The sequence below is a fragment of the Dama dama genome, chromosome 33 (assembly GCF_033118175.1).
Source record: "Dama dama isolate Ldn47 chromosome 33, ASM3311817v1, whole genome shotgun sequence".
NCBI lineage: Eukaryota > Metazoa > Chordata > Mammalia > Artiodactyla > Cervidae > Dama > Dama dama.
This window is the reverse complement of record NC_083713.1, coordinates 20,716,272-20,740,402: the sequence shown is the minus strand read 5'-3', so window position 1 is coordinate 20,740,402 and position 24,131 is coordinate 20,716,272. Positions and strand designations below refer to the sequence as shown.

Sequence of the window (24,131 nt, the reverse complement as noted above, 5' to 3'; positions counted from 1 at the left end):
GTAAAGAATCTGCCTGCCAATGCAGGAGACATAAAAGACACTGGTTTGATCTCTGGGTTGGGCGTGGCAACCCACTCCATATTCTTGCCTGGAGAGTCCCATGGACAGAGGAGCCTGATGGCTATGGTTCCTAGAGTGCAAAAAGTCAGACATGACTGAAACAATTTAGCACACACGCATACATGGTATACCGGAGGGGAGAGAGGAGATGTCCACTTCAGCACAGGAAATAAGGAGTTTGCACTGTGTGTAGATAATTTGAAAACAGAAATAAAACTAACTGAAAACAGGTCTGCTTTTTATATCATTACAGGTGGTAATTCTAAACAGTAATAAAATACTCCACCCTGAAAAAAACTGTTGGTCTGTTTTAAACTGTTGTGATTATAGCTGAATTATAGTAATATGTATATGAACTTAAAAGTAGCATATATTTTTCACTTGTCTTTTAATTAACCACATGGAGTTAATACACAGAACTTGTAGTTATATTATCAAACTCCCAATTCACAATGGCTCTGCTATACCTACTCATTTTGAAAGTAAATTCCTAATGGTTAAGAATCAAGTTTGCAAGCTCTGTGCCACTCATATTCTAGCATTTCAATAACTGATTGTGAAATAAACAATGATAGCACAGTGATTACTAAAGACAAAGAAAATAGAACTTGAAATTCTTCAATTCTTTCATTTTCCATGACTGATTAGAATTTTTATTTGTGTTTAAACTTTAAGGATGAGACAGTGCTAACTATGACGTGTATTATTTTTGTTTGGTAAATAAAAATTTTTGCTTATATGTGATGGATTTTACTGACTTTTGTTAATATCTTTGAAATAAAAATTAATGCTTCTTTTTAGGTTCTTCTGTGCTTTAAAACTAAGGAATGAAGAAGAAAATATCAGTGGTACAAGTCAGTGAGTACATAAATTGTACTTTTTATATAATTTTGATTTTATTAAAATTTACTTGTTACTGTAATGTTATGATCATTTCTGTGATAGAATAATACATAGGCTTATGTTTCACTCATTTAAAAATACATGAATATACTTCAAAAGGATCAATCCTTTACTTTTCTTCCTTTTTTATACTATGATATTAGTGGTATAGTAATATATTGAAACTTTAATAAAGTCTCTGAGTTTCTTTCCTGGTTTTTCTTACTATTCATGTGATTTCACAATTTTTTCTGAAAATGACTTTGTCCTATAGAGGAGATATTAAAAATGATCTGCTCTTGGTGTCAGAAATATTAGGTATGCCACTGATAAGAGCTGAAATACATTATACCTGAAGGAAATATACATTAATAAAAGCTGAATCATATTCTCAGTCCCCCCAAATCAGAACCTAAACAGAATGAAGAATTCTTGGGAGTCCTTGTTCATGAGATCTATTTTCTGAGTAGTGAAAACCACATTTGTTTTCCATATGCCCTAGAAGACAGAACTAAAGTGAGGGGGAAAAAAGACCAAGGTTCCTTTTGTCTTTTTTTTTTTTTTAAATAAAGATTTAGGTACAACGAAATACTAAAAAGGATTAAATACTACAAAATGTTGCCAAAGGAAGCTGTGGAACATTTCTCTCAGGAAATTGAAGATTCAATCACTTCAACATCTTTCTAAGTGATTACGGTTTCAGATACACAGACAGACAAAATTGTGCATAGTTTTTTATACAGTTCATGGACCCCCTGCAGCCTATCCATAGACCACATCCTCAAGAAGCCCTATTTGTTTCAGCTCTAGTACTTAATAATTCTTCAATTCTCTCCTTTTCAAATGCTGACCATCTCTCAAGCCTTTCACAGTTTCATTTCCTCCTTGAGCCTCACTCGGTACAAATACAGAAATAATATATGTGGAAAGAATCTAATATAGAGCCTGGTGGAAGAAGAGGCATCTGTCAAATGCTAGCTTTCTGCTCATGATACTTCTAGCCTATGTGCTGTCTGCTTTCCTAAATTTATATTAATATCACCTTATAGCAGTTAACATCACACAGTTCAGCAAGGTTTCTAAGTATATTTGTTTTGTTTCCCTAGCTAACCAGGTCTGTGAGGGTAGGGAACCTGTCTTATATTTCTTGGATTTTCCTTTCTAGGCATGAACTATTTTGACACTCTTCTTCTGTCTCTGGCTAATTTGACAGTTTCGTTACTTTCTTTGAAGAACTAAATTGAGCAGCAACACTATTTTTTCAACAAAAGTTCCTAGCTTGAGATCTTAGATGTTGGCTAGAGCAATACTTCTTCATATGCTATCTTCTCCCCAGTGACTAACCATGCCTCATAAAGCTCCTTATAGCTGGTCAGGCACTCCTGCCTTCCCCATGCCCGACCCTCCAAAAAATTATCTTAATGCTGACCTACCATATCTAACGAGCTTCCCTTGCAGCTCAGCTGGTAAAGAATCCGCCTGTGATGTGGAAGACCTGGGTTCGATCCCTGGTTGGGAAGATCCCCTGGAGAAGGGAAAGGCTCCCCACTCCAGTGTTCTGGCCTGGAGAATGCCATGGACTGTATACCTGTGGGGTCGCAAAGAGTCGGACACGATGAAGCGACTTTCACTTTTACCATATCTAAAATTCTCTAGCCTCCCGGGCAAATGTTGTCACTCTATTTAAAAAGTTGCTTGAGAAGTAAAAGTAGTTAAAAGTTATCCCTTTTGCACAATGCTTTGAACTGTATTAATTCATCCACTTGCTTGAAAGCAATAGAGTAGGCAAGATTACTTCTTGTTGCATCCAGTTTTTCTGCTTCTGTCTTACATAAGTAATGCTTTTTTCCTTGTTGTAAAGACTGTGAAAATTATAGCCAATTGCCCACTCAAGCATACAAACGATAAGCTATGGGAAATCAAACACATACTAAATAACACCTGAATATAAACTTTAAACCAGGAACTAATCATTCAGGAACCCTACAGGTAGTCAGACAAGAAATTCTATCTGATTTCCCATTGTAAGCTGCATATATTTTTTAGCTTAAGAATCTAAACAACAAAAATTGAGTGAAACATTATCCTATTGTTAAGGATTCCACACCCAATCTTAACGAAAGAAATCTGTACCAAAAAAAGAGAAAAATACACAAGCCTTCCAAATCTTCCCCAACCCCAACGTGGGAAGATGACAAAAACCAGCAATAAAATGCTTTGGAAATTGTTTCAGAAATCTTTTACTTTTGTCAAAATAGTTATTAACACAGGAATTTTACACAGGGAAAAAAGAAGATCCATAATATTTTTTAAAAGGTGTTATTAATGTTTGATCAGCAAAGCAACATTTAATGAATCCCTTAGAAGAAATGGAGTAGCCCTCAAAGTCAACAAAAGAGTCCAAAATGCAGCACTTGGGTGCAATTTCTAAAATGACAGAATAATCTCTGTTTGTTTCCAAGGAAAACCACTCAATATCACAGTAATATAAGTCTATGATCTAACCACTAATACCAAAGAAGGTAAAGTTGAACAGTTCTATGAAGACCTACAGGATCTTCTAGAACTAACGCCAAAAAAAAGATGTCCTTTTCATCATAGGGAACTGGAATGCAAAAGTAGGAAATCAAGAGATACCTGTAGTAACAGGAAAGTCTGGCCTTGGAGTACAGAATGAAGCAAGGCAAAGGCTCACAGAGCTTTGCCAAGAGAACACACTGGTCATAGCAAACACCCTCTTGCAACAACACAAGAGAAGACTCTACACATGGACATCACAAGATGGTCAATACTGAAATCAGACTGATTATATGTTTTGCAGCCAAAGATGGAGAAGCTCCACATAGTCAGCAAAAACAAGGCTGGGAGCTGACTGTGGCTTAGATCATGAACTTCTTATTGCCAAATTCAGACTTAAATTGAAGACAGTAGGGAAAATGACTAGGCCATTCAGGTATGACCTGAATCAAATCCTTTAAAATTATACAGTAGAAGTAATAAATAGATTCAAGGGATTAGATCTGATAGAGTGCCTGAAGAACTATAAACAGAGGTTCATAATATTGTACAGGAGGAAGTGATCAAAACCGTCCCCAAGAAAAAAAAAATGCAAAAAGGCAAAATGGTTATCTGAGGAGGGTTAAGAACAGAAGCGAAAGGCAAAGGAGAAAAGGAAAGCTATACCCATCTGAATGCAGAGTTCCAAAGAATAGCAAAGAGCAAAGAAAGCCTTCCTAAGTGACCAATGGAAAGAAGTAGAGGAAAACAATAGAATGGGAAAGACAAGAGATCTCTTCAATAAAATCAGAGATACCAAGGGAACATTTCATGCAAAGACAGGCACAATAAAGGATAGAAATGGTATGGCCCTAACAGAAGCAGGGTTATTAAGAAGAGGTGGCAAGAATACACAGAAGAACTATACATAAAAGATCTTCTTGACCCAGATCACCATGATGGTGTGATCACTCCTAGAGACAGACATCCTGGAATGCAGAGTCAAGTGGGCCATAGGAAGCATCACTATGAACAAAGCTAGTGGAGGTGATGGAATTCCAGTTGAACTCTTTCAAATCCTCAAAGATGATGCTCTGAAAGTGCTGCACTCAATATGCCAGGAAATTTGGAAAACTAAGCAATGGTCACAGGACTGAAAAAGGTCAGTTTTCATTCCAATCCCAAAGAAGGGCAATGCTAAAAAATGTGCCAACTACTGCACAATTGCACTCATTTTACATGCTAGCAAAGTAATACTAAAAACTCTCCAAGCTAGGCTTCAATAGTATGTGAACCGAGAACTTGCAGATGTTCAAGCTGGATTTAGAAAAGGCAGAGGAACCAGAGATCAAATTGCCAACATCCATTGGATCATAAAGAAAAAGAATTCCAGAAAAACTTCTGCTTCATTGGCTACGTTAAAGCCTTTGACTGTGTGGATCACAACAAACTGTGGAAAATTCTTAAAGAGAAGAGAATACCAGACCACCTCACCTGCCTCCTGAGAAACCTGTATGCAGATCAAAAGGCAACAGTTAGAACTGGACATGGAACAATGAACTGGTTCCAAATTGGGAAAGGAGTACGTCAAGACTGTATATTGTCACCCTGCTTATTTAATTTATATGCAAAATACATCATGCAAAATGCCAGGCTGGATGAAGCACAAAGCTGGAATCAAGATTGCCACGAGAAATATCAATAACCCCAGATATGCAGATGATACCACCCTTATGGCAGAGAGCAAAGAGGAACTAAAGAACCTCTTGATAAAAGTGAAAGAAGAGAGTGAAAAAGCTGGCTAAAAATTCAACATTCAGGAAACTAAGATCATGGCATCTGGTCCCATCACTTCATGGCAAATAGATGGGGAAACAATGGAAACAGTGACAGACTTAACTTTCTTGAGCTCCAAAATCACTGCAGATGGTGACTGTAGCCATGAAATTAAAAGATGCTTGCTCCCTGGAAGAAAAGCTATGACAAACCTAGACAGTATTCAAAAGATAGAGACATACTTTTCTGGCAAAGGTCCATACAGTCCATTCAGGAAAAACCAAAGCTATGGTTTTTCCAGTAGTCATGTATGGATGTGAGAGTTGGACCTGAAAAAGGCTGAGCATCAAAAAATTGAAGATTTTGAGCTTTGGTGCTGGAGAAGACTCTTGAGAGTCCCTTGAACAGCATGGGATTAAACCAGTCAATCCTAAAGGATATCAACCCTGATTATTCACTGGAAGGCATAATGCTGCAACTGAAGCTCCAATACTTTGGCCCATCTGATGTGAAGAGCTGACTCATGGGAAAAGACCCTGGATTCTGGGAAAGATTGAAGGCAGGAGGAGAAGGGGATGACAGAGGCTGAGATGGCTGGATGGCATCACCAACTCAATGGACATGAGTTTGAACAATCTCTGGGAGATGGTGAAGGACAGGGAAGCCTGGCATGCTGCAGTCCATAGGGTTGCAAAGAGTTGGACACCACTGACAGACTGAACAACAACACAACCAAAGCTTGAAGGAATTAAGCAACAGAAGCTTAATATTTTTCTGTTGAAAACTTATTCTTATATGGGACAGTGAGTTTTGGTACTTTCCTTGTCCAAACTTTCATATTTTCTGTTCTTCACATCACATTAAGTAGGTCATCAGAACTTTGAATATTATTAAACACATACAAATCTCTAAAGTAACATGTCATACAAGGCACCTATGTGTTCTTAGAGCACCCCAAATGATTGAATTATGTGTTGTATAATTTCCCCATTAGTTACATATATGTTTTGATGAGTATAAGTCACAATGCTCACTTTTTAAAAGATTCTCTTTATCCTGATCTTCCTTTTATTTTCAGTGATGAATTTAAAATCAGTTCTAAATGATCAAATGCCCATTTATAATAAGGTAGTTCTGAGAAAGACTATAACATTTTGGTAATGTTACAGTGCTAATTTAAGGCAATTAAAAAAATTAAAAAGTAACTACTATATGCTTCCAAAAGGCTGACTAAATTTTTTAAAGAGCTTTCTTAAGCAGCAGCTATTGAAGCAAACTTATAGTTCACTATGTTCCTTCTCCCTGTAACCACACTATATTTCTGTCATGTTGAAGCAAAAAATGTTCATCATTTTGGCAGCTCTGCCTGCAAAGTGAGAATTACCTTCCCAAGCTCTTGAGATTTATGCTTTTAATTACCTACTATCTGCTTCACTACCCTTCACACCTTAGAATCAATATAAATAGTCTTATTTATGGGAAAAATGTAAAATGTTTGACAAAAGCAGGCTATCATTTTCTAGATTTCCATTTGATGCTATTGATTCTTTGCATCATCAGTATCTTCTTTCTTGACAGAATCACTTGGTTTTTCAAACATAAAATTATTCATTTATCTAATAATTTGTACTGTTTAGCAGCAGATGTAAACTTTACAACTAGCTTTCACTTTCCAACCCAGCAATGAGACTATCATTTCTTTATTTAATGACCAACTGCAGAGTTTAGTTTGATTGTGACTTTCTCCACATCCCTTCATCATAAACTCACTTGTTTATAAGGACCAACTTCCATGGCTTATTTAATTTCTGAATGGAAGGCCACTATTAGCATAGGTGAAATTTAGCAGGCTAAGTACCAGTATTCTTAAAACTCTGCTGCTCACATTTTATCAGCATCAATTCTTAAAAAAACACAACAAGTTACACATACTTATACATAATTGTGTATACTCAATTTATAGGTGACTATAAAAATATAAATTAAAAGACTAAAGGAGCTGTTGTCCATCTCAAGGGCTTTAAGAGAAATGAAGTAGGTATGCATGGGGAGCGGGCAGTGACTGTGTACATGTGCATGAGTGGCGGGAAGGGTTAAGCTGATCTGTGGACCTAACACATGTAGACACTTGGACATATCTGATGGTGGTGATGTGTGCGTTAGTTGCTCAGCTGTGTCTGACTCTGCGACCTCATGGACTGTAGCCGAATAGGCTACTCTGTTCACGAAACTCTCCAGTCAAGAATACTGGAGTGGGTAGTCATTCCCTTCTCCAGGGGATCTTTCCAACCCAGGGATTGAACCCGGGTCTCCCGCACTGTAGGCGGATTCTTTACTGCTCTGAGCTACCAGGGAAGCCCAGTAGTGACAAAGAGGGCCAAATACTAGAAAATGACTGTCAAGGTTTCCCTTGACATATCAGTTATGAAAGGGCCTGAAAGCTCAGGAAATATAGGAAAAATTGTTCTAAACACTACACTGGTTGGCATTTTAAATACTATCTTCAACATACTTAAAAAAAAAACAACTATCTTCTAGGCAGAAACCAACACAAATCTGTAAGGCAATTATCCTTCAATTAAAAAATAAATAAATTTTAAAAAATACCTTTTTAGGGGCTTTGCAAGTGAAAAGTGCCTCAGAATTTACAGCAATGAGTCCAGTTATTAAACTTGAAAAAGCTTAATAAAGACATTATGTCTAGGAGAGAAGGAAAGAATAGTGTATTTGTTGTATCTTTGTACCAGAGAAGAGCTAGAGAGAAAGGAACAAGAGAGAACACAGGAAGGAGGAACATGATGCGAAGAGAACATGTTTTCATGGGGAAAGACAAACATGAATGACTGTGGACAGAATTTCTAGAGTTAAAACCAGAGCTAGGCAGCCAAGAGCGAAATGCAAGTTCCCTAGAAGAGTATTTTTTCAAACAAAAAGCTTGATCCTTCAGAAAATTTAAGCAGGTGCCCTTGCAGTTGGGTGCTTATTCCGCTTTTGCTTCAAGAAAGGTCTTCCAAGAAGGTGTGTGAGGGGTTCCTATTTCCCTGCTGCTCTGACCTCCCAGGGAAGGAACCACAGATGCTGTAGGGACTTGCTGCCTCCCGGCAGCTGGTGGAGAGATGCAGTATGGCCCGGGGGCCAAAGGAGATGGAGGGTCAGCCAAGAGCACATGGAAAGGGCATTTATGTGGGACCCGAAATTGTTGCTCTCTCCCCAATCTCATGACTGCTGAGATCCCTGCTGGATGACAGGGAATGCCAGGGCCTCCAGCAGAAAATACACTAAAGCCTCTTGAGTGGCAGATGGTGGATGGGGGCAGTTTGTTTATATAAGACAGAGAATTTGTACTGCATTATATAAACTGCTAAAGAAATTAGGAAGTGGGCATAAGATTAAAATTACAAAAAGAGATGCAGGCAGAAAGGCCCAGGAGAGCATATTTAAATAATCTTGTCCAAATGAAAACTGCTAAATTGACACAGATACAAAATGCAGAGCAAAGAAGCATCACAGATGTATCAATTACACATGAACTGAGGGTGACTGTTGGATGACTGCACTTCCTGAAATCTCAGAGATATTTATAGTAAAGAGTAAGAGAGTCAGGTCACTTACAGAAATGTTCACACAAGCAGTTGGTCACCTTGCCATTTTAACTTCTAAGCAAATCCTTAATTTTCTGTCCATTTGTACTGTATCAGTCTAATGTAAATCAATGAAATGGCATGAGGTCATCTATCTCCTTATGACTTAAGACATGAGGAAATAGAACATAGCAAGGGAAAAGAACAGTGGGCTAAAATGAGAGAGAAGAGATACTAGATAACCAAAATCCAAAACAAAGACACAAACACCACAACAAAAGTAAAAACTTAGAGGAGCCACAAGGTAAAATTTTTATAGAAGTGAATGATAGATGATTAGATTTATAATTCTATGCAAAAAGTAATACTGTAAATTTAAAGTCAAATGAGTTAGCTCCAAATGAGTGGGGTTAGCAGTTAGGGACCCTGCCATCTCATGCTTAATCAATTGTGATATTAATGCTGAGTACCAAAATTTCAGGGTCAGTTCCTGAATTAGAGTATATAAAACTTGATTAAAAAGATCATTATGTTCTCATTTCGATTTGCCCATGAAGCATAAAGGGCTTAGTCACATGTTTAGGGTATTTATGATTAACTCTGCTCTGAGATAACAACAATAAAAGAAGATCATCCTATTTTTAAGCATTCAATAGTTTTAAGTTGCCCTGATTTTATGTAAAAATCTCTTTAAGGGTCAGTTTTCTTATCCTTCTGCTACTATTCTCTAAGAGGTTAAAATTAATATGAAAATTAGAAGTTATTTAGGATCTGCCAGCTTTCAACCTGGCCAAAAAAAGAAATGTCGGCCTCAAAAATATTTTAAAAGCTTTTGTTAAAAGTTCTAGTTTCTTGCTTTTCGTATGAAAACTGAAAGTCCAATAATTTTGAGAGTCTGTTTCAAAACTGACTATGGAACATATGGAAGACCTATTTCCCTGGCAAGGCTCAACTCTAGAAACATATTTCCCAGCTAATGGGAATGATCCAGATTTAAGCTTATTAATTTATAGCCATACTAGAGTTGCAGTGCACTTGTTCACTGGAGAAGAAGGGGGCATTCAAGCCCAGGACATTTTCATTCAGTGCTCACCCTAAACCACATTATACAGAAAAAAAGGTGATCAAGAAGAAATAGGGATATGGGTGATGTACACATTTGGACAAATGTCTAGGACTCAGTTGGAAAGACATATTATTCCTGGACTGCAACGCCTGCCCCTTGGCAAAGTTAATGGTGTCAATTTGCAAAGGTTCACTTGGGAAATGTTTGTGATTAATGCTTGTTCATTTGCATAATGCTGTATTGTGTAAATAAAGCTGTGGCATCTTGCCTTCCTACCGTGGAGTTCTACTGAGATGGTAAAAGCTGAACAAAGAGGGTTACTGGACACTTAAACTAGGTCACAGTGAATTTTTATGCATGAAGTCTGCCCTGGTCCAGTTTATACGGGTAATGGAGAATGGCAGAATGCAGTCTGTTTACTGTGCAAATCTGCCTTCCAGATTTTTCAATAAACGTATTTTCTACACTGAAGAGGAAAGCCAATTCAGTCTTAGGCTGATTTAGAAATGTTATTAAAGAAAATAAGGATGAGCATCTTCTTAATTCTTACATTAAAATGTAAATAGGGTAATTATAAAATAATAAACTCTCCCCCAAATAAAGAATGCTCAGTTTCAGAGCTCAGTTATGCAGATTATAGCACCATTACTAAACACTGAGAACATGTATATGTCACACTTGTGAATTTGCCATCCAGACTTTGTGGCTTTCCTGCCCAGAGTCTAAGCATGACTCAGAAATTTAATTTCTTTCTCCATTATCACCAGAGCTTTAGTGATGACAAGAAAGCCAGTGGTCACGTGCTCACGGATACATCTGTCCATATCTCTGATAGTAAATACAAAGAAAATTACTGACATTGAATGAAGCTCATGTCAAAGACGACTCTGCTCCCAGAGCAATTCTAGGCTGTAGAAAGAAGACTGACATAACTCCCCTCACTCAACCCATGACACAAATAACAAATAAGGTGCATAGTCATTTTTTCTTTCTAGGTCTTAACTATTCCACCTGTAAGATGGAAGTGATTAAATCCCATCCTTCTAAAGAAATACCATGACATGATTTTTAATCATAGTGCTGGAATGACCCTCTCAAAGACCATGTAGTCCATTTTTGGTTATGTTACAGAAGAGGAAACTGAGGCCCACAGTGGTGAAATGGTTTATCAGAGTTCAAAGTTAGGGGTTAAATCTCATTCAAGGACTCTTAATTCTATATTTTACACTGTGCAGCATTTTTATGTATAGAATAATGAACATATAGAGCTGAAAACTCAGAACATGTTCTGAGAGGATCCAATAAGGTTAATCCCTGAAAGCTTTCATACACCCTGCTTACTAGTAAAACTTGCTGCTGGATGCTGGAGTCTAGTATGTATGCCATACTGTGCTTAGTCACATCTGACTCTTTGTGACCCCATGGACTGTAGCCCACCAGGCCCTTCTGTCCACAGGGATTCTCCAGGTAAGAATACTGGAGTGGGTGGTCGTGTCCTCCTCCAGGGATTCTTCCCAACCCAGGGATTGAACCCAGATCTCCCACACTGCAGGCAATTCTTTACCATCTGAGTCACCAGGGAAGCCCAGGAATACTGGAGTGGGTAGCCTATCCCTTCTCCAGGGGATCTTCCCAACCCAGGAATCAAACTGGGGTCTCCCGAATCACAGCCGGATTCCTTACCAGCTGAGCTACCAGGGAAGCCCCTAGTATGTATAGTGCTTGACATAAAATAAAATAGGAGCACAGTAAGTGCTAAGACAATGAGTTAATTTTTAAGGCAACATAAGATAATGGGAGAGTTGTGGATTTATAGGCAAGAGACCCAAATTTATGTACTAGCATGCTGTGCTAAATCACTTCAGTCGTGTCCAGCTCTTTGTGTCCCCATGGACTGTAGTCTGCCAGGCTCCTCTGTCCATGTGATTCTCCAGGCAAGAAAACTGGAGTGTGCTGCCATTTTCTTCTTCAGGGTATCTTCCCGACCCAGGGATCAAACTCATGTCTCTTTCGAGACGTGACGTCTCATTTATTGGTTATGAAAATCTATGTTAACTCCAAAGATAAGAAAAACCTAAGTGTCCACCAATAAGGGACTGGTTAAAGAAACCATGGAACTTCTACACATAGACTACTATATCAGTATCCTATTGCTGTTGTAGCAAATTACCACAAACTCAGTGGCTTAAACAACACATATTTATTATCTTACAGTTCTTGAGGTTGGAAGTCCAACATGGCTTTCATTGGGCTGAAACCAAGGTGTCAGCAGGACTGCATTCTCTTTTGGAGGCTCTAAGTCAATTTCCTTGACTTTTCACTTCTAGAAACTTTCTACATTCCTTGGCATGTGGTCCCTTTTTTCACCTTCAAACAAATAATGGTCACTCAATTTGTTCTTATATCATGTCACTCTAACCTTCTCTTTTGCCTCCTTCTTCTACCTTTAAGGGCCTTTGGGCCTGTGGGATAATCCAGGACAGTTATCTTCAGGTCAACTGATTAGTGCTCTTAATTCCATTTACTACCTTAATTTCCTTTTGCCTTACAAGGTAATATAGTAGAAGAGACCTAGGATGTGGACATCTTTGCCTATCACACCTATGAAAAAACAGTAAGGGGGTCTTGCTAGGTTCTGATAGGGAAAATTCTCTAGGATATATTGCTATGTTAAAAAAAAAAATGCAAGGTACCAGTAAAGCACAAATAGTATACTACCTTGTATGTAGAAGAGGAAGGAGATTGAGTATACATTCATACTTGGTTATATCTGTATAAACAAACCCAGGAAAGATAGGCAAGAAATATTAATGTAGTTATGATAGACAGAGAGAGAAAGGCATGGAGAGTAGGAGGATGGGAATAGGATGGAACAATATTCTTCAATGATTCTTTCAAAATTAATTTTCTTTTTGGACCATGTAAATAATTGTTTTCTTTTTTTTTTAATTCAAGGGATTCATAATTGCAAAAGTCCTTATTATTCACTTGATAGTTAAAACATTTTACTTTGAGCAGCCTGTCTATCATCAACCTTTTAATTTTTCTCTTGTTAAATTAATACTTCTAATGGGCAGATCCTCATTTGTCAGTGACTTTGTATTCAACAGTTCTCCAACATGACAATCATGACTTCATGAAAGTCTGCATCTTTTGCAAGCTTTTTGCAATTTTACTTTACAATCTCTTTGTTTTGTATTATGAGATGCTTCAACATCTGGCATCACTGCAATGGGAATGCTAGAATTAAATATGGAGCATGTCTTCACCTGGGCATTCATTTTGTCAGTGGCCAGTTAAGTAGTGAACATTTTCATTTTATATTCATAAAGTTACAAAGATGCTAATTTTCCTACATGGCTACATAAATTTGGATAATAATTGGGCAAAAATGTTAAATATACTTGGATCTATTTTCACTTTTTCTTTAAAAAATTCCTTTAATTATTATACCTTAAATCTAGTAGCAATATTGTAGTTTAATATATCTAGTAGGTATGTTTCTATAATTAGCCTTCAATTTACAAAATATTTCATGATTCCTATCACATTGATTTTGTTCTCCTAGTCAGGTTTACTGAGGTATACTTTACATACAGTAAAATTCTTTTTAGGTATTGAGTTCTATGAGTTTTGAAGCGAAAAACAAAACAAAACAGTTGTGTAACTACCACAGCAACGAAGACTTAGAGTATTTCCGTCATCCAAAAAAGTTCTCTCATGCCCCTTGGTAATGAATTTCTCAACCTCAACTTCAGTCCTATTAATTATGTGTCTGATTTCTGTCCACACAGTTTTGTCTTTTGCAAAAGTTATATAAGTGTAACCATACAGTGTATAGTTTTTGTGTGCAACTTATTTTATTTAGCACACTGCCTTTGAAATTCATCCATGATGTGGGAGGCATTGGTATATCACTTCTTTTACTGCTGAGTCCATTGTAGGGCTATATTTCAGTTTATTTCATCATCAGTTGATAGACATTAGGATCAATTTCAGTTTTGGGCAATTATGAATAAAGCTCCTATAAAGATATATAAATATGGCAAACGTTTTAATTTCTCTTGGATAAATACCTCGAAGTGGGATTGATGGGCTGTATGAGAAATGTATCTACCACTTTATAAAAATTCTTATAAATAGCCATCAAACTGTTTTCCAAAGGACCTGCACTATCTTTTATTTCCAACAACAGTTAATGAGAGTTCCAGTTGGTCCTCATTTTTGCATTTGGTAATATCAATTGGTTTAGTTTTTATCATTTTAATAGGTATAGTGGTATCTGATTGTGGTTTGCTTCCTTAACAGCTAATGATGTTGAGAATTGTTTTGTGTATTTATCTGTCATGGTAAAGTGCCTATGTAAATCTTTTGCCCATTTATTATTTATTATTGAATCACAAGTTATTTAAATATTCTGCATACAAGGCATGTGTCTTACAAATATTGTCTCTCAGTCTGCAGTTTTTCTTTTCAATTTCTTAACAGTTTAATAGTGTTATTTGAAGAGGAGACATTTTTAATATTGATGAAGTCCAATAATGAGCATTTTTATAATTCACATTTTTTATGTCATATTTTTTTAGACAAAGAAATCTTTGTCTAACTCAAGGTCACATAAATTTTCTCTTATGTTATTTTCTAGAAGTTTTATCATTTTAAGTTTATAGTTATGCATAAGATCTATTTGAATTGATTTTTATATTTTGTGGGAAATAGCACTCAAGGTTCTTTTTAAAAAATTTACATGTAGATATCCAATTGCACTATTTGTAGCAAAGACTGACCTTTCTCCATTGAACTAGCTCTGCAACTTTGTTGAAGATGAACTGACTATATAGGTGTGGGTCTATTTTGTTCTATTGATCAATGTATCTACTACTCTTTCACCAATAATATGGTCTTGATTACTATAGGTTTTATAGTAAGTATTAAAATCAAAAAGTATAAGTACTCAAACTTTGCTCTTTCCTAAAAAACATTTTGACTATCATAGGGCTTTTCTATTACATTTAAGAAATGTCTTGGTATTTTCTATGAAAAAAGCCTTCTAGGATTTTTATTGAAGTTGTGTTAGGTGTATGGATCAGTTGGGGAAGAAATGACATCTTAACAATACCAAGATTTCTAATGAATTGGTACTATATATCTCTCAATTTATTTGGGAACATTTTAAGTCTTGAATATGGAATTTGAGAAAGATTTTATCAGGTGCCAAAAAAATTCATTGGATTTTTGGTTGAAATTGCATTAAATATACTTCTATAAGTCATGATAAGCATATCTCCTCTTTTCCAATGACTATAATTTTCATTATGTTTCCTAAATAGAATTATGAAAATATCATCTACTGGTATACGCAAAGAAAGGTATTTACTATTTTAGCAATTCCTGAACTCATGAATCTTATAACATACTCTTTGCAAAATGACTTTGATGGTAAAATATCTTGGGAAATACCACATATAATATACAGTTGCCAGATTCAGATTTGCACTGGTCTTTGGCTTTACTTAATAATTGAATATTATAAACATTCTAATATTATTTATTGTGATATTGCTATTTTATTTCTACATTCTAAAATTGACTTTCAAAAAATATTAATTTGTATCCTTTTCTTATTATCATTTTTTTAAACATGATGGTTATGCTTGCTAGATAAGATAATTTACAAAGTTTTCCCTGTATTTCTATCTTCCAGGAAAATATAAACTGTGCAATAAATTATTCTTTCAGGTATTTAATATGATTTGGCACACACAGTTAAATGTGATACTTGCTATCAAGAATAATAAGAATGGTTTTCTTCAACATTCATTGCATTTTTTTCATATTTTCATTGCATTTTAAACTTCTAAAAAATATTTTCTGCTATCCAAATGTATTTCTGAAAAGTAAATATAACTGGTAGAATTAAGTATAAAATGATACAGATGAGACTGATTACATAGAGAAAGCCTTGATTTTTTATATTAGCCACTCTGTGGTTCAAGTTTCTAATGTTGAATCTGAATCCCTTTAAAATCTAGCACACTGAAATAAATGGGCCACCAATTGCCCACAATAAATGTGCTTCTAGAGAATACGTAATATGAAGAGATGTACATGTTCAGAACAATCAGACTCCAAGCTGACAGACTACAGAGAGCAATGAAAAGGTGATACTCACATCCGAGTTAAAGCGAAGCTGACAGACATTACAAGAAATAACTTGTTTCTTCTTTGGGGGAATGGACACTCCAAATGTGTGGTTAATGACTGCTTTTTGCACAGGATCCATCTGAGGAGCAAATGACAAAACAGTCAATTTATAGCTTCAAAGGACAGACAATAGTGTGTACAAGTAAAAGTAGCTGTATTATTCCGTAAGGTTTTTAACTTTTAGTTCCCAAACAAGGATCATAAACAATCTCATTCATTAGTAATATACTTATTTCCAAGAATTAAAAACAAACAAACAAAAAATTTTCAAATCAAAACACACACAAAACAATCACAGGAGAATCACAACATTTCAAGATAGCTTATATTTATGTAAGAAACCTTGAAAAACCTTAAAAGATTCATAGAACAAGAAAACTCAAGATCCAAATATCAGGGTTAAAATTAACTTGTTAATGTTTTCTCTATGTGAGGTAATAATACTTAAGATGGTCTGAAATGACCTCAGTGATGACTGTTACAGATATAGTTAAATTTCTTAATGTTCTATCTGTGGCAGTCATAAATGATAGACATAGTACAGTTAGACGAATGTTGATCTTTATTTTAAAATAATTTATTATTGTTTATGGACTCTAGATACTCATTTTACTGGAAATGCATGCTACTCAAATGTCCATAACAGACTGGTTAATATGCAACCCTTGTTTAAATATTCAAGTAAAGTTTTGACTTATAGCCTGTGACTTTCCTCTCTTTGGTTTGCATGTACCATACATAGACAGAGAAATATACAATGATAGTGTAGAAAAAGCATGGCACAAAGCCATGAAGATACTTGGAAAAATAAAGAACACTATCTGCAGAGCCTATAAAAAGAAATGCAGCAGTGATTCTCCTGTGTACTCCAGATAATAATCCAGCATTAACGTCAGACAACTGGCAGTTCAAAAAACAATGCGGATGATGAACAAAGCATAACTTATCAACAGATGTAATGTGAACAAAGACAGATCTACTGATACCATCGTCTAGGAAATCTCAGAGGTTAGAGCTTAGGACTGGATTAGTTGATGATATTTGGTAGAAAGGAAAAATGAATGCTATCCCTGACGAGACGCATATATCAACCAAGTGTACAATTAGCAATCAGAAGAACTTAAATTCATTAGAAAGGAGAGTGGAACACAGATTTATTGAACAGTACAGCAAAGTAGTTGTTTTTTTTTTTTTTTTTGCTGCAAGTTTAGGACAATGTATTCCTACTATAAAGACAAATTATATTGTTTGGAACACTTAGAACTTCAAAGAGAGTTTTCTGGGGTAATAGAATTATTTTATACCTTGACTGAAGTGATGGTTACACAAACTTATACATGTATGGAAATTTACAGGACTGTGGGCATTCTCCAAAAGTCAATTTTATTTATGATAACTTAAAAAGTGAAAGAGGAAAAAAAACTGTTAAGAATATTATGCTTAACTATTTAATATAAAATATCATTACTGGAAAATCTGGGGATTTGTTTTGCTCAAGGTTGTAACTGATTGTATTAAAATTCATTTAATAAGAATTAAAAAAAAACCTCTATGGGAAAAAAATCTCAAAATATCAGAAAATTAAACCCTAGTCCACTTCCTTAGTATACTCACAGTGTAAAAACTTGAGTCTCATAATTTGCAAATCATGAATCTGTAACTTTCTGATTGTTACTAGAGACGGCAAAACAGTTTAGACAGGCTTAAAAATAAAACAGCCAAACTATATTGGCAGGATGGAAAACTTTACACTATTTTGCAAAGTTAAAAAAATAAGAGCATTTTATTGAGATATTTTCTGTTGTAAGGTTCTAAAAAATACATCTAGTGACATGTGAACTATCTAGAATAAAACAATATGAATATTTCCTAAACACATTTTCTGTACTTGGTTCCCATACTTCAATATAGAAACATAGACAAAAGATACATCTAGGAAAACCTAGTTTCAAATTTTTAGTAAACCAAGGTATCTGTTGAGAGTTCCAATATAACCTTGGATATAAACATTCCCTTTCAATTTTTCAAACTGTTAGCTGCCTACATAATTTTTCAAGTAACTCCTAATACAAATGCATTCTACTCAAATCTCATATTTATACCCTATTAACCTGAAAATACTGTTTATGTTCCCAAGGCTGAGTGCTCTCTTCCTGAAAAGTGAGTTGTGGCTAAGCACCCCCATATCAAGGCAGGTGAGTTCCCACCCATCTGCTTCATGAGAAGCAAACTAAAAAGGTTCCTTCAAGAAATTCTTAGCTAGAATCGACTTCTCTATGTTATACATATAATCCTACTTATCCTCATAAAATGGTCCTTTTACTCTATTCCTTTGCATCTGTCATTAACGCTGGCTTTCTTTTCATCCTTTGAATAGTTTAACTGCTAATCACATGAAAATTTTACCTTTCATATTTCTCACTTGTAACAACTTTTCTCTATTTTCCACTTGATTCTCTATTTTGTTATAGGTATTTCAAGAAAAGGTCCACTTTTTTTTCCTGTCTCAATCTTGTTTCTTTTCCCCTGTTTATCATAGAATTCTATAATTATATTTCTTATTCATATGTCACTTGGGAGGACATAATTTGGTTGAAAGAAGACTTTAAACGATATAAGAAAGAAACTTGCCAATTCATCTGATATTTTGAAACAGACACTGCCTATCTGCTATTTTCAGTATTTGCCATCTGAAGGGCTACCCAGGTTGTGCTAGTAGTAAAGAATCCGTCTGCCAATGCAGGAGACAAAAGTGATGCAGGTTTGATCCCTGAGTTGAGAAGATCCCCTGGAGAAGGAAATGGCAACCCACTCCAGCATTCTTGCCTGGAAAATCCCACAGAGAGAGAAGTGCGGCGGGCTATAGTCCATGGGGTTGCAAAGAGTCAGACACAACTGAAGTGACTTAGCACGCAGTAACTACAAACATATGGGTCATTTCAGCAGGATCCAGACTTGGCAACAATGTAGAAAAGGCTTTTACATCTTTCTTTTTTAAAAGTATAGAGTAGTAAAATCCTGAATTTTTTCTTGTAGTATTCCTAAAATACTTTAAATTTAGATAACAATAATAAGTATAATGTTAATTTATATCAACTTAAATGTTTTCGTCCCCTAATGCAAATTCATTTCTCTCTAATCATAATGATTTGTCCTTAGTCCCAGTCATGTTTGACTCGTTGTGACCCCATGGACTTGTAGCCCAACAGGCTCCTCTGTCCTTGGGGATTCCCCAGGCAAGAATACTAGAGTGGGTTGCCATGCCCTCCTCCAGGGGATCTTCCCAACCCAGGGATTGAACCCAGATCTCCCGCATTGCAGGTGGATTCTTAACTGTCTTAGCAACCAGAGATATTTCATATTTCATAAAGAGATATGTATAACTAAATCAATGGCAAGTTTTTTATTCAATCACCAATTTTCAAGATGAATAAAACAATCAGGCTGAATAAAAACATTCTCATAAATCATAAAATGTGATAAGTGAAAATGATTCAATTTAGTATAGTCAATACTATATATCTATATCATAATCATTCCTTATGTAGAATACTCAGGAAAATTATTTAAGGTACTGCAATTATACAACAAACTCTTATTTTTAAAGATTCAATTGAATTTCATACACATTTGATTGTTAAAAAAGCAGAAATGTTTTCAAACATCTTTATTAAAATTTTTACATCACTTTTAAATGAACAAATGCCTTTTTAAATACTCATTAAATTAGCTCATGTTAGTTCACATTGCCCAAGAAACCTGTCTGTGAATTGAGAAGATTGATTCACTGGTAAACAGTACTAAAAAAAGCTTTTCTAGAGAAAAAAAATAAAAAACAGAACAAACTACCACATAGCTCTAGCTACCAATATTCCTTACCTGGCAGAATTTATTGGTCCCAAATAAGCCTCTTCTTTTCTAAAAGAGTAAAAGTCAGAAGTAGTCATCTGGAATTTTGAGGCTAGCAAGCATATTCACATGAAATTTTAAAAAATCCATTTGCTTTGCTCATCTCTGATTAAAAAGTCTGAAATATGTACTAACTAAAAAGCAGCAAGAGTTAGCACTTGCCACTTTTTCTAATGAAAGTCATGCAGAAATGAAAAGCAAAACCTATTAGTGCAATTAACTGGTAGGCAATAAAAATGAAAGATGGGGTTGTGGCTGTTGCCAGGAATTGAGGAGATAATTGGAGGGTATGTATGGACAAATTAACCATTTTATTACAGTACTTATAAAAGGAATTCATGAAGCTAGTCTTACCACACCATCTATTATATTTTCAATATCAAAATAAGAATAAACAGGTATCTTCGGGGGTATTCACAAAGTTTATGGAACTACAAATCTGTATTTGTATGAGTTCTTTTTAAAAAGATCATTACTTTCACTGATCATTCCAAAAAGTAATTTATATCCACACAGTGTAAGCAATCATATAAAAACACATGCAGTTGCAAATAAAACCTAGCCAAGGGGAAAAAAATCACACCACAGCACTTCATTAAAGGCAGGATGAAGTCTAGGGGAGGGCAGAGAATCCAGGGTAGAGAAGACATGAACAAATAACTTAGTACTAGATGACATTTACATTTGAGATAATTTTCCTGGGTAGAATTTTAGGCAAATAAAATAAAACTACAAACCTTTCACCTATCTCAATAATTTTCAAGGGGATGAAGTTCAAATTGTATGAACTTACAATGAGTCTTAGAATGACTTCGCCGGCCATCACGTGGGGCTGGGTAGGGGAGTAAATCAAGCACTACTTAAATAGCAAAAAAGACTGCTCTAGAATTATACCAGGGTTTCTCACATGTGGCTGGGTATCCATACTATCCTTGAAGATGAGGACATTTCATCTTAAACGTAGCTATCTGCTTTAACCGACGTTCTATGAAGCATTTGGTAACCACTTATTATACAGTCTAGCAGGCAGTACTAGCTTTTCTACTAAACGGGAGCAGAAATCAGGTTTTTGACTTTAAAAAGTTAAAGATCAGTCACTCAACAAACATTTCTGGAGGTCTAATATGTTCCAGATGTTGTCCAAAATTAGATGGGGTAGGATGAGTCAAACACAAGAAAGGGCACTGTAAAAATGAAAAAGGGTGATGAGTAAGCAAATCAGTGAGGCAAGTGAAGGCCCATGAAGGTCTGTCCCCTCTTGCCCCATCCTTACTTTGAACTTTTTCCCCCTTTTCTGATTTTCTCACACTTTAAGCATCCAGGATCCTCCCTTTAACACTGACATCAATGTGTTTATACTCCTCGGGTATTTGCCTTTTAATTTCTTTCTCTAAGCTGTAATCCTGGTGAAGGGAATGGCAGCCCACTTCAACATTCTTGCCTGGAGAATGCCATGGATAGAGGAGCCTGGCGGGCTTCAGTCCATGAGGTCACAAAGAGTCAGACACAACTGCATGACTAATACTTTAAGCTGTAATAATAATAATAAACATCTTAATAAGAGCAGCTTAGATTTACTCTTAGCATGAGCCAGGAACTCTACTAGGGGATTATCTTGTGCAGTTACCACCATCATGTGAGATAGATACCACTGTTACCCTCCTTTTACAAATGAGGAATCTGAGGCTTTGAGAAGCTTAACTGGTCACCCTTGAGTTTGTAGGTTTGAGGTCAGAATTCACACTCAGGCAGGAGCCTCTCCCCCCACTCTTCCCTGCTAATGGACCACCAAGCAGAGTTATGGATATTGTGTGTAGCACTGCTGTAGGAGGTAAGATTTGTAAAGAAAGGAGGAATGTTTCTAGAATTTCCTGCAGCCTGAAGGGCAGCTGCCCAGTCAAGCTACACAGAAGGCCTGCTTGGTGTTTAAGTAAGTTTCCTGGAGAAGTGAGTCTCAGCTTTTTCCTTTCTGACCAACATATGCCCTTCTAAGGATAAGTCCATTTCTTCTTGTGCTACTTCAGGAAATCTATAAAGAAAAACTGGGGCCTCCCTGTCCTCTTTCCCCATTGTAACTGTTGGGCTTGCATACAGAAAAAAAAAATAATAATAAAGTTCCAGAAATACTTAGAGATTACACATAGCAGGTGATGGTCATCATTTGCACCTGTCCTTGATTTACTGCAAAGCAGACCTCAGCGATTAAATCCTTGTGACTTACGGCTTTCCCGAAGTTTGGCAAAGCATCAGTTTTTTAATCGCAATATTGTCAAATTACAGGAGTACAAAAAGAATGATTATTTTTCATCCTTTCCTTTTCCATTATTGGATTTACGGAAAAGAATGAGACAACAGGGTCTCATCAGAACTTCAAATATTCAGGAACTGACACTTTTAAAAGTGATAGCTTATGTCACCGAAGAGCAATTTATTTCTATGAAGTTACTACAAAAAAGGTTTTGCCTTTTATATTTAAAAACTCTGACCATATGCCTTTATTATGACTGTTTTACTTGTTTCAAATCCTTAAAAACTTAAATAGAAACAAAGCAGACACAACTATTCCAAGACAAAGTCCTTTTCTCAAAGATCAGGAAATACAAACAGGTATCATTGGCAACCTTATTTCAACTACACAACTCAGTACTGCTTTGGATTTCAAATCAGAAGTCTCAATAAAACTAAGCCACATGGAACGTTACCCTGCAACAGCATGCGGTGAGACCTGAGTTTTTGCATCTGGAATGTGTTAAAGTGGAGACTTGCCATCCTGCCACTGCTTCTCCTACCCAGAGCATCCTGACAGGGGTCCACTGAATGCCATCAGTGTCACCTGAAAGGAAGACAAATGACACACCACACTCCCCAGACTGTTGATTCAACCAAGTGCCATATTTCGCTCTTTGCTAAAACCACACACTGTGACTGGCAAACAAAATCAGCTGTGCTCCTGTGCCACAGGGATACCACTACTCCACCAGAAAGTCAGCCAGAATTGGTATAAAGGCTAAAATAACACACTGAAGAAAATAAGAGGTCACACTGATCCAAGTCTCAGACCCACTAAAGCTATTACTATGACTACTAGTACTACTACTGCTATTTTATCAAAATGTTGTAGACCTTTGTGTATTTTGAGACTGATGGACAATTAGCAGTCTTTTGATAGCTGCAGAAATTAAGTGGGAACACAGGCCCTTTCCAGAGCCTCCCTAGTGGTGGTCAACATTCCTTGTAGAAAACGTAAGCGGAGCCAGTCCAGCGATTGAAAGCAACCAAATATAGATCAGAATACATTTTTTTTTCCTTTTCTTTCCTTTCTTTTTCCCCTTAAAATGAATTTAGAAAGTCTGACATCTTTCACTTAAATTCCATATTGTTAGGTCCTCTTTGAAAAGCTCTGGAATTCATCAAATAAGAATTATCTATTCCATAACACAGTTTGCTTTTGAACTGTGGTGCTGGAGAAGACTCTTGAGAGTGCCTTGGACTGCAAGGAGATCCAACCAGTCCATCCTAAAGGAAATCAGTCCTGAATATGCATTAGAAGGACTGATGCTGAAACTGAAGCTCCAATACTTTGGCCACCTGATGTGAAGAGTTGACTTATTAGAAAAGACCCTGATGCTGGGAAAGATTGAGGGCATGAGGAGGAGGAGGAGCAGATGATGAGATGGTTGGATGGCATCACTGACTCAATGAACATGAGTTTGAGCAAACTCAGGGAGATAGTGAAGGATAAAGTCTGATATGCTGTAGTTCATGGGCTTGCAAAGAGTCGGACACTACTGAATGACTGAACAACAACATTCCATGACAAAAAGGATGGCTAAGGTAAGGAAAAAACACCCTGGGATCTATTTTGAAAGGAAACTAAACTGCATTTTAGAATAGTTTTTTTTTTTTTTTTTTGAGAAATTCCACCTTGGTTTCATTTCTAGAAGAATAAAAAAAGAAACATATATAGAATGTTAGAGATGTGTATTTCTGCCATAAAATAATGTCCTCTTTCTAGAGCACTCTGATAACAAAAAATGCAAACTTTTCAGAGATTAAGTGTTTCATATCAACCTAGACAGTTCTGTCCTTGGGAATTTTTGCTCCTTTCCAACACATCACACTTTTATAAGTGTATAATTTTTAGTTTGCACACACAC

At 36.0% G+C, this 24,131-nt stretch overlaps 1 protein-coding gene across 4 annotated transcripts in view; it reads right to left on the bottom strand.

Annotated features, from left to right (window-relative positions):
• The window catches only part of ZNF385B (zinc finger protein 385B), a 342,813-nt gene that overhangs the window by 56,107 nt on the left and 262,575 nt on the right, over window positions 1–24,131 (bottom strand). For 2 of the 4 annotated variants that reach the window (XM_061135164.1, XM_061135166.1), the window contains exons 3-4: window positions 19,945–19,983; window positions 16,034–16,144 (exon numbers count right to left, since the gene is read on the bottom strand). In XM_061135164.1, the coding sequence (XP_060991147.1) occupies window positions 16,034–16,144; window positions 19,945–19,983 (150 nt within the window). The remainder of the gene's footprint in view (window positions 1–16,033; window positions 16,145–19,944; window positions 19,984–24,131) is intronic. The other 2 variants (XM_061135163.1, XM_061135165.1) reach the window with 1 other exon arrangement.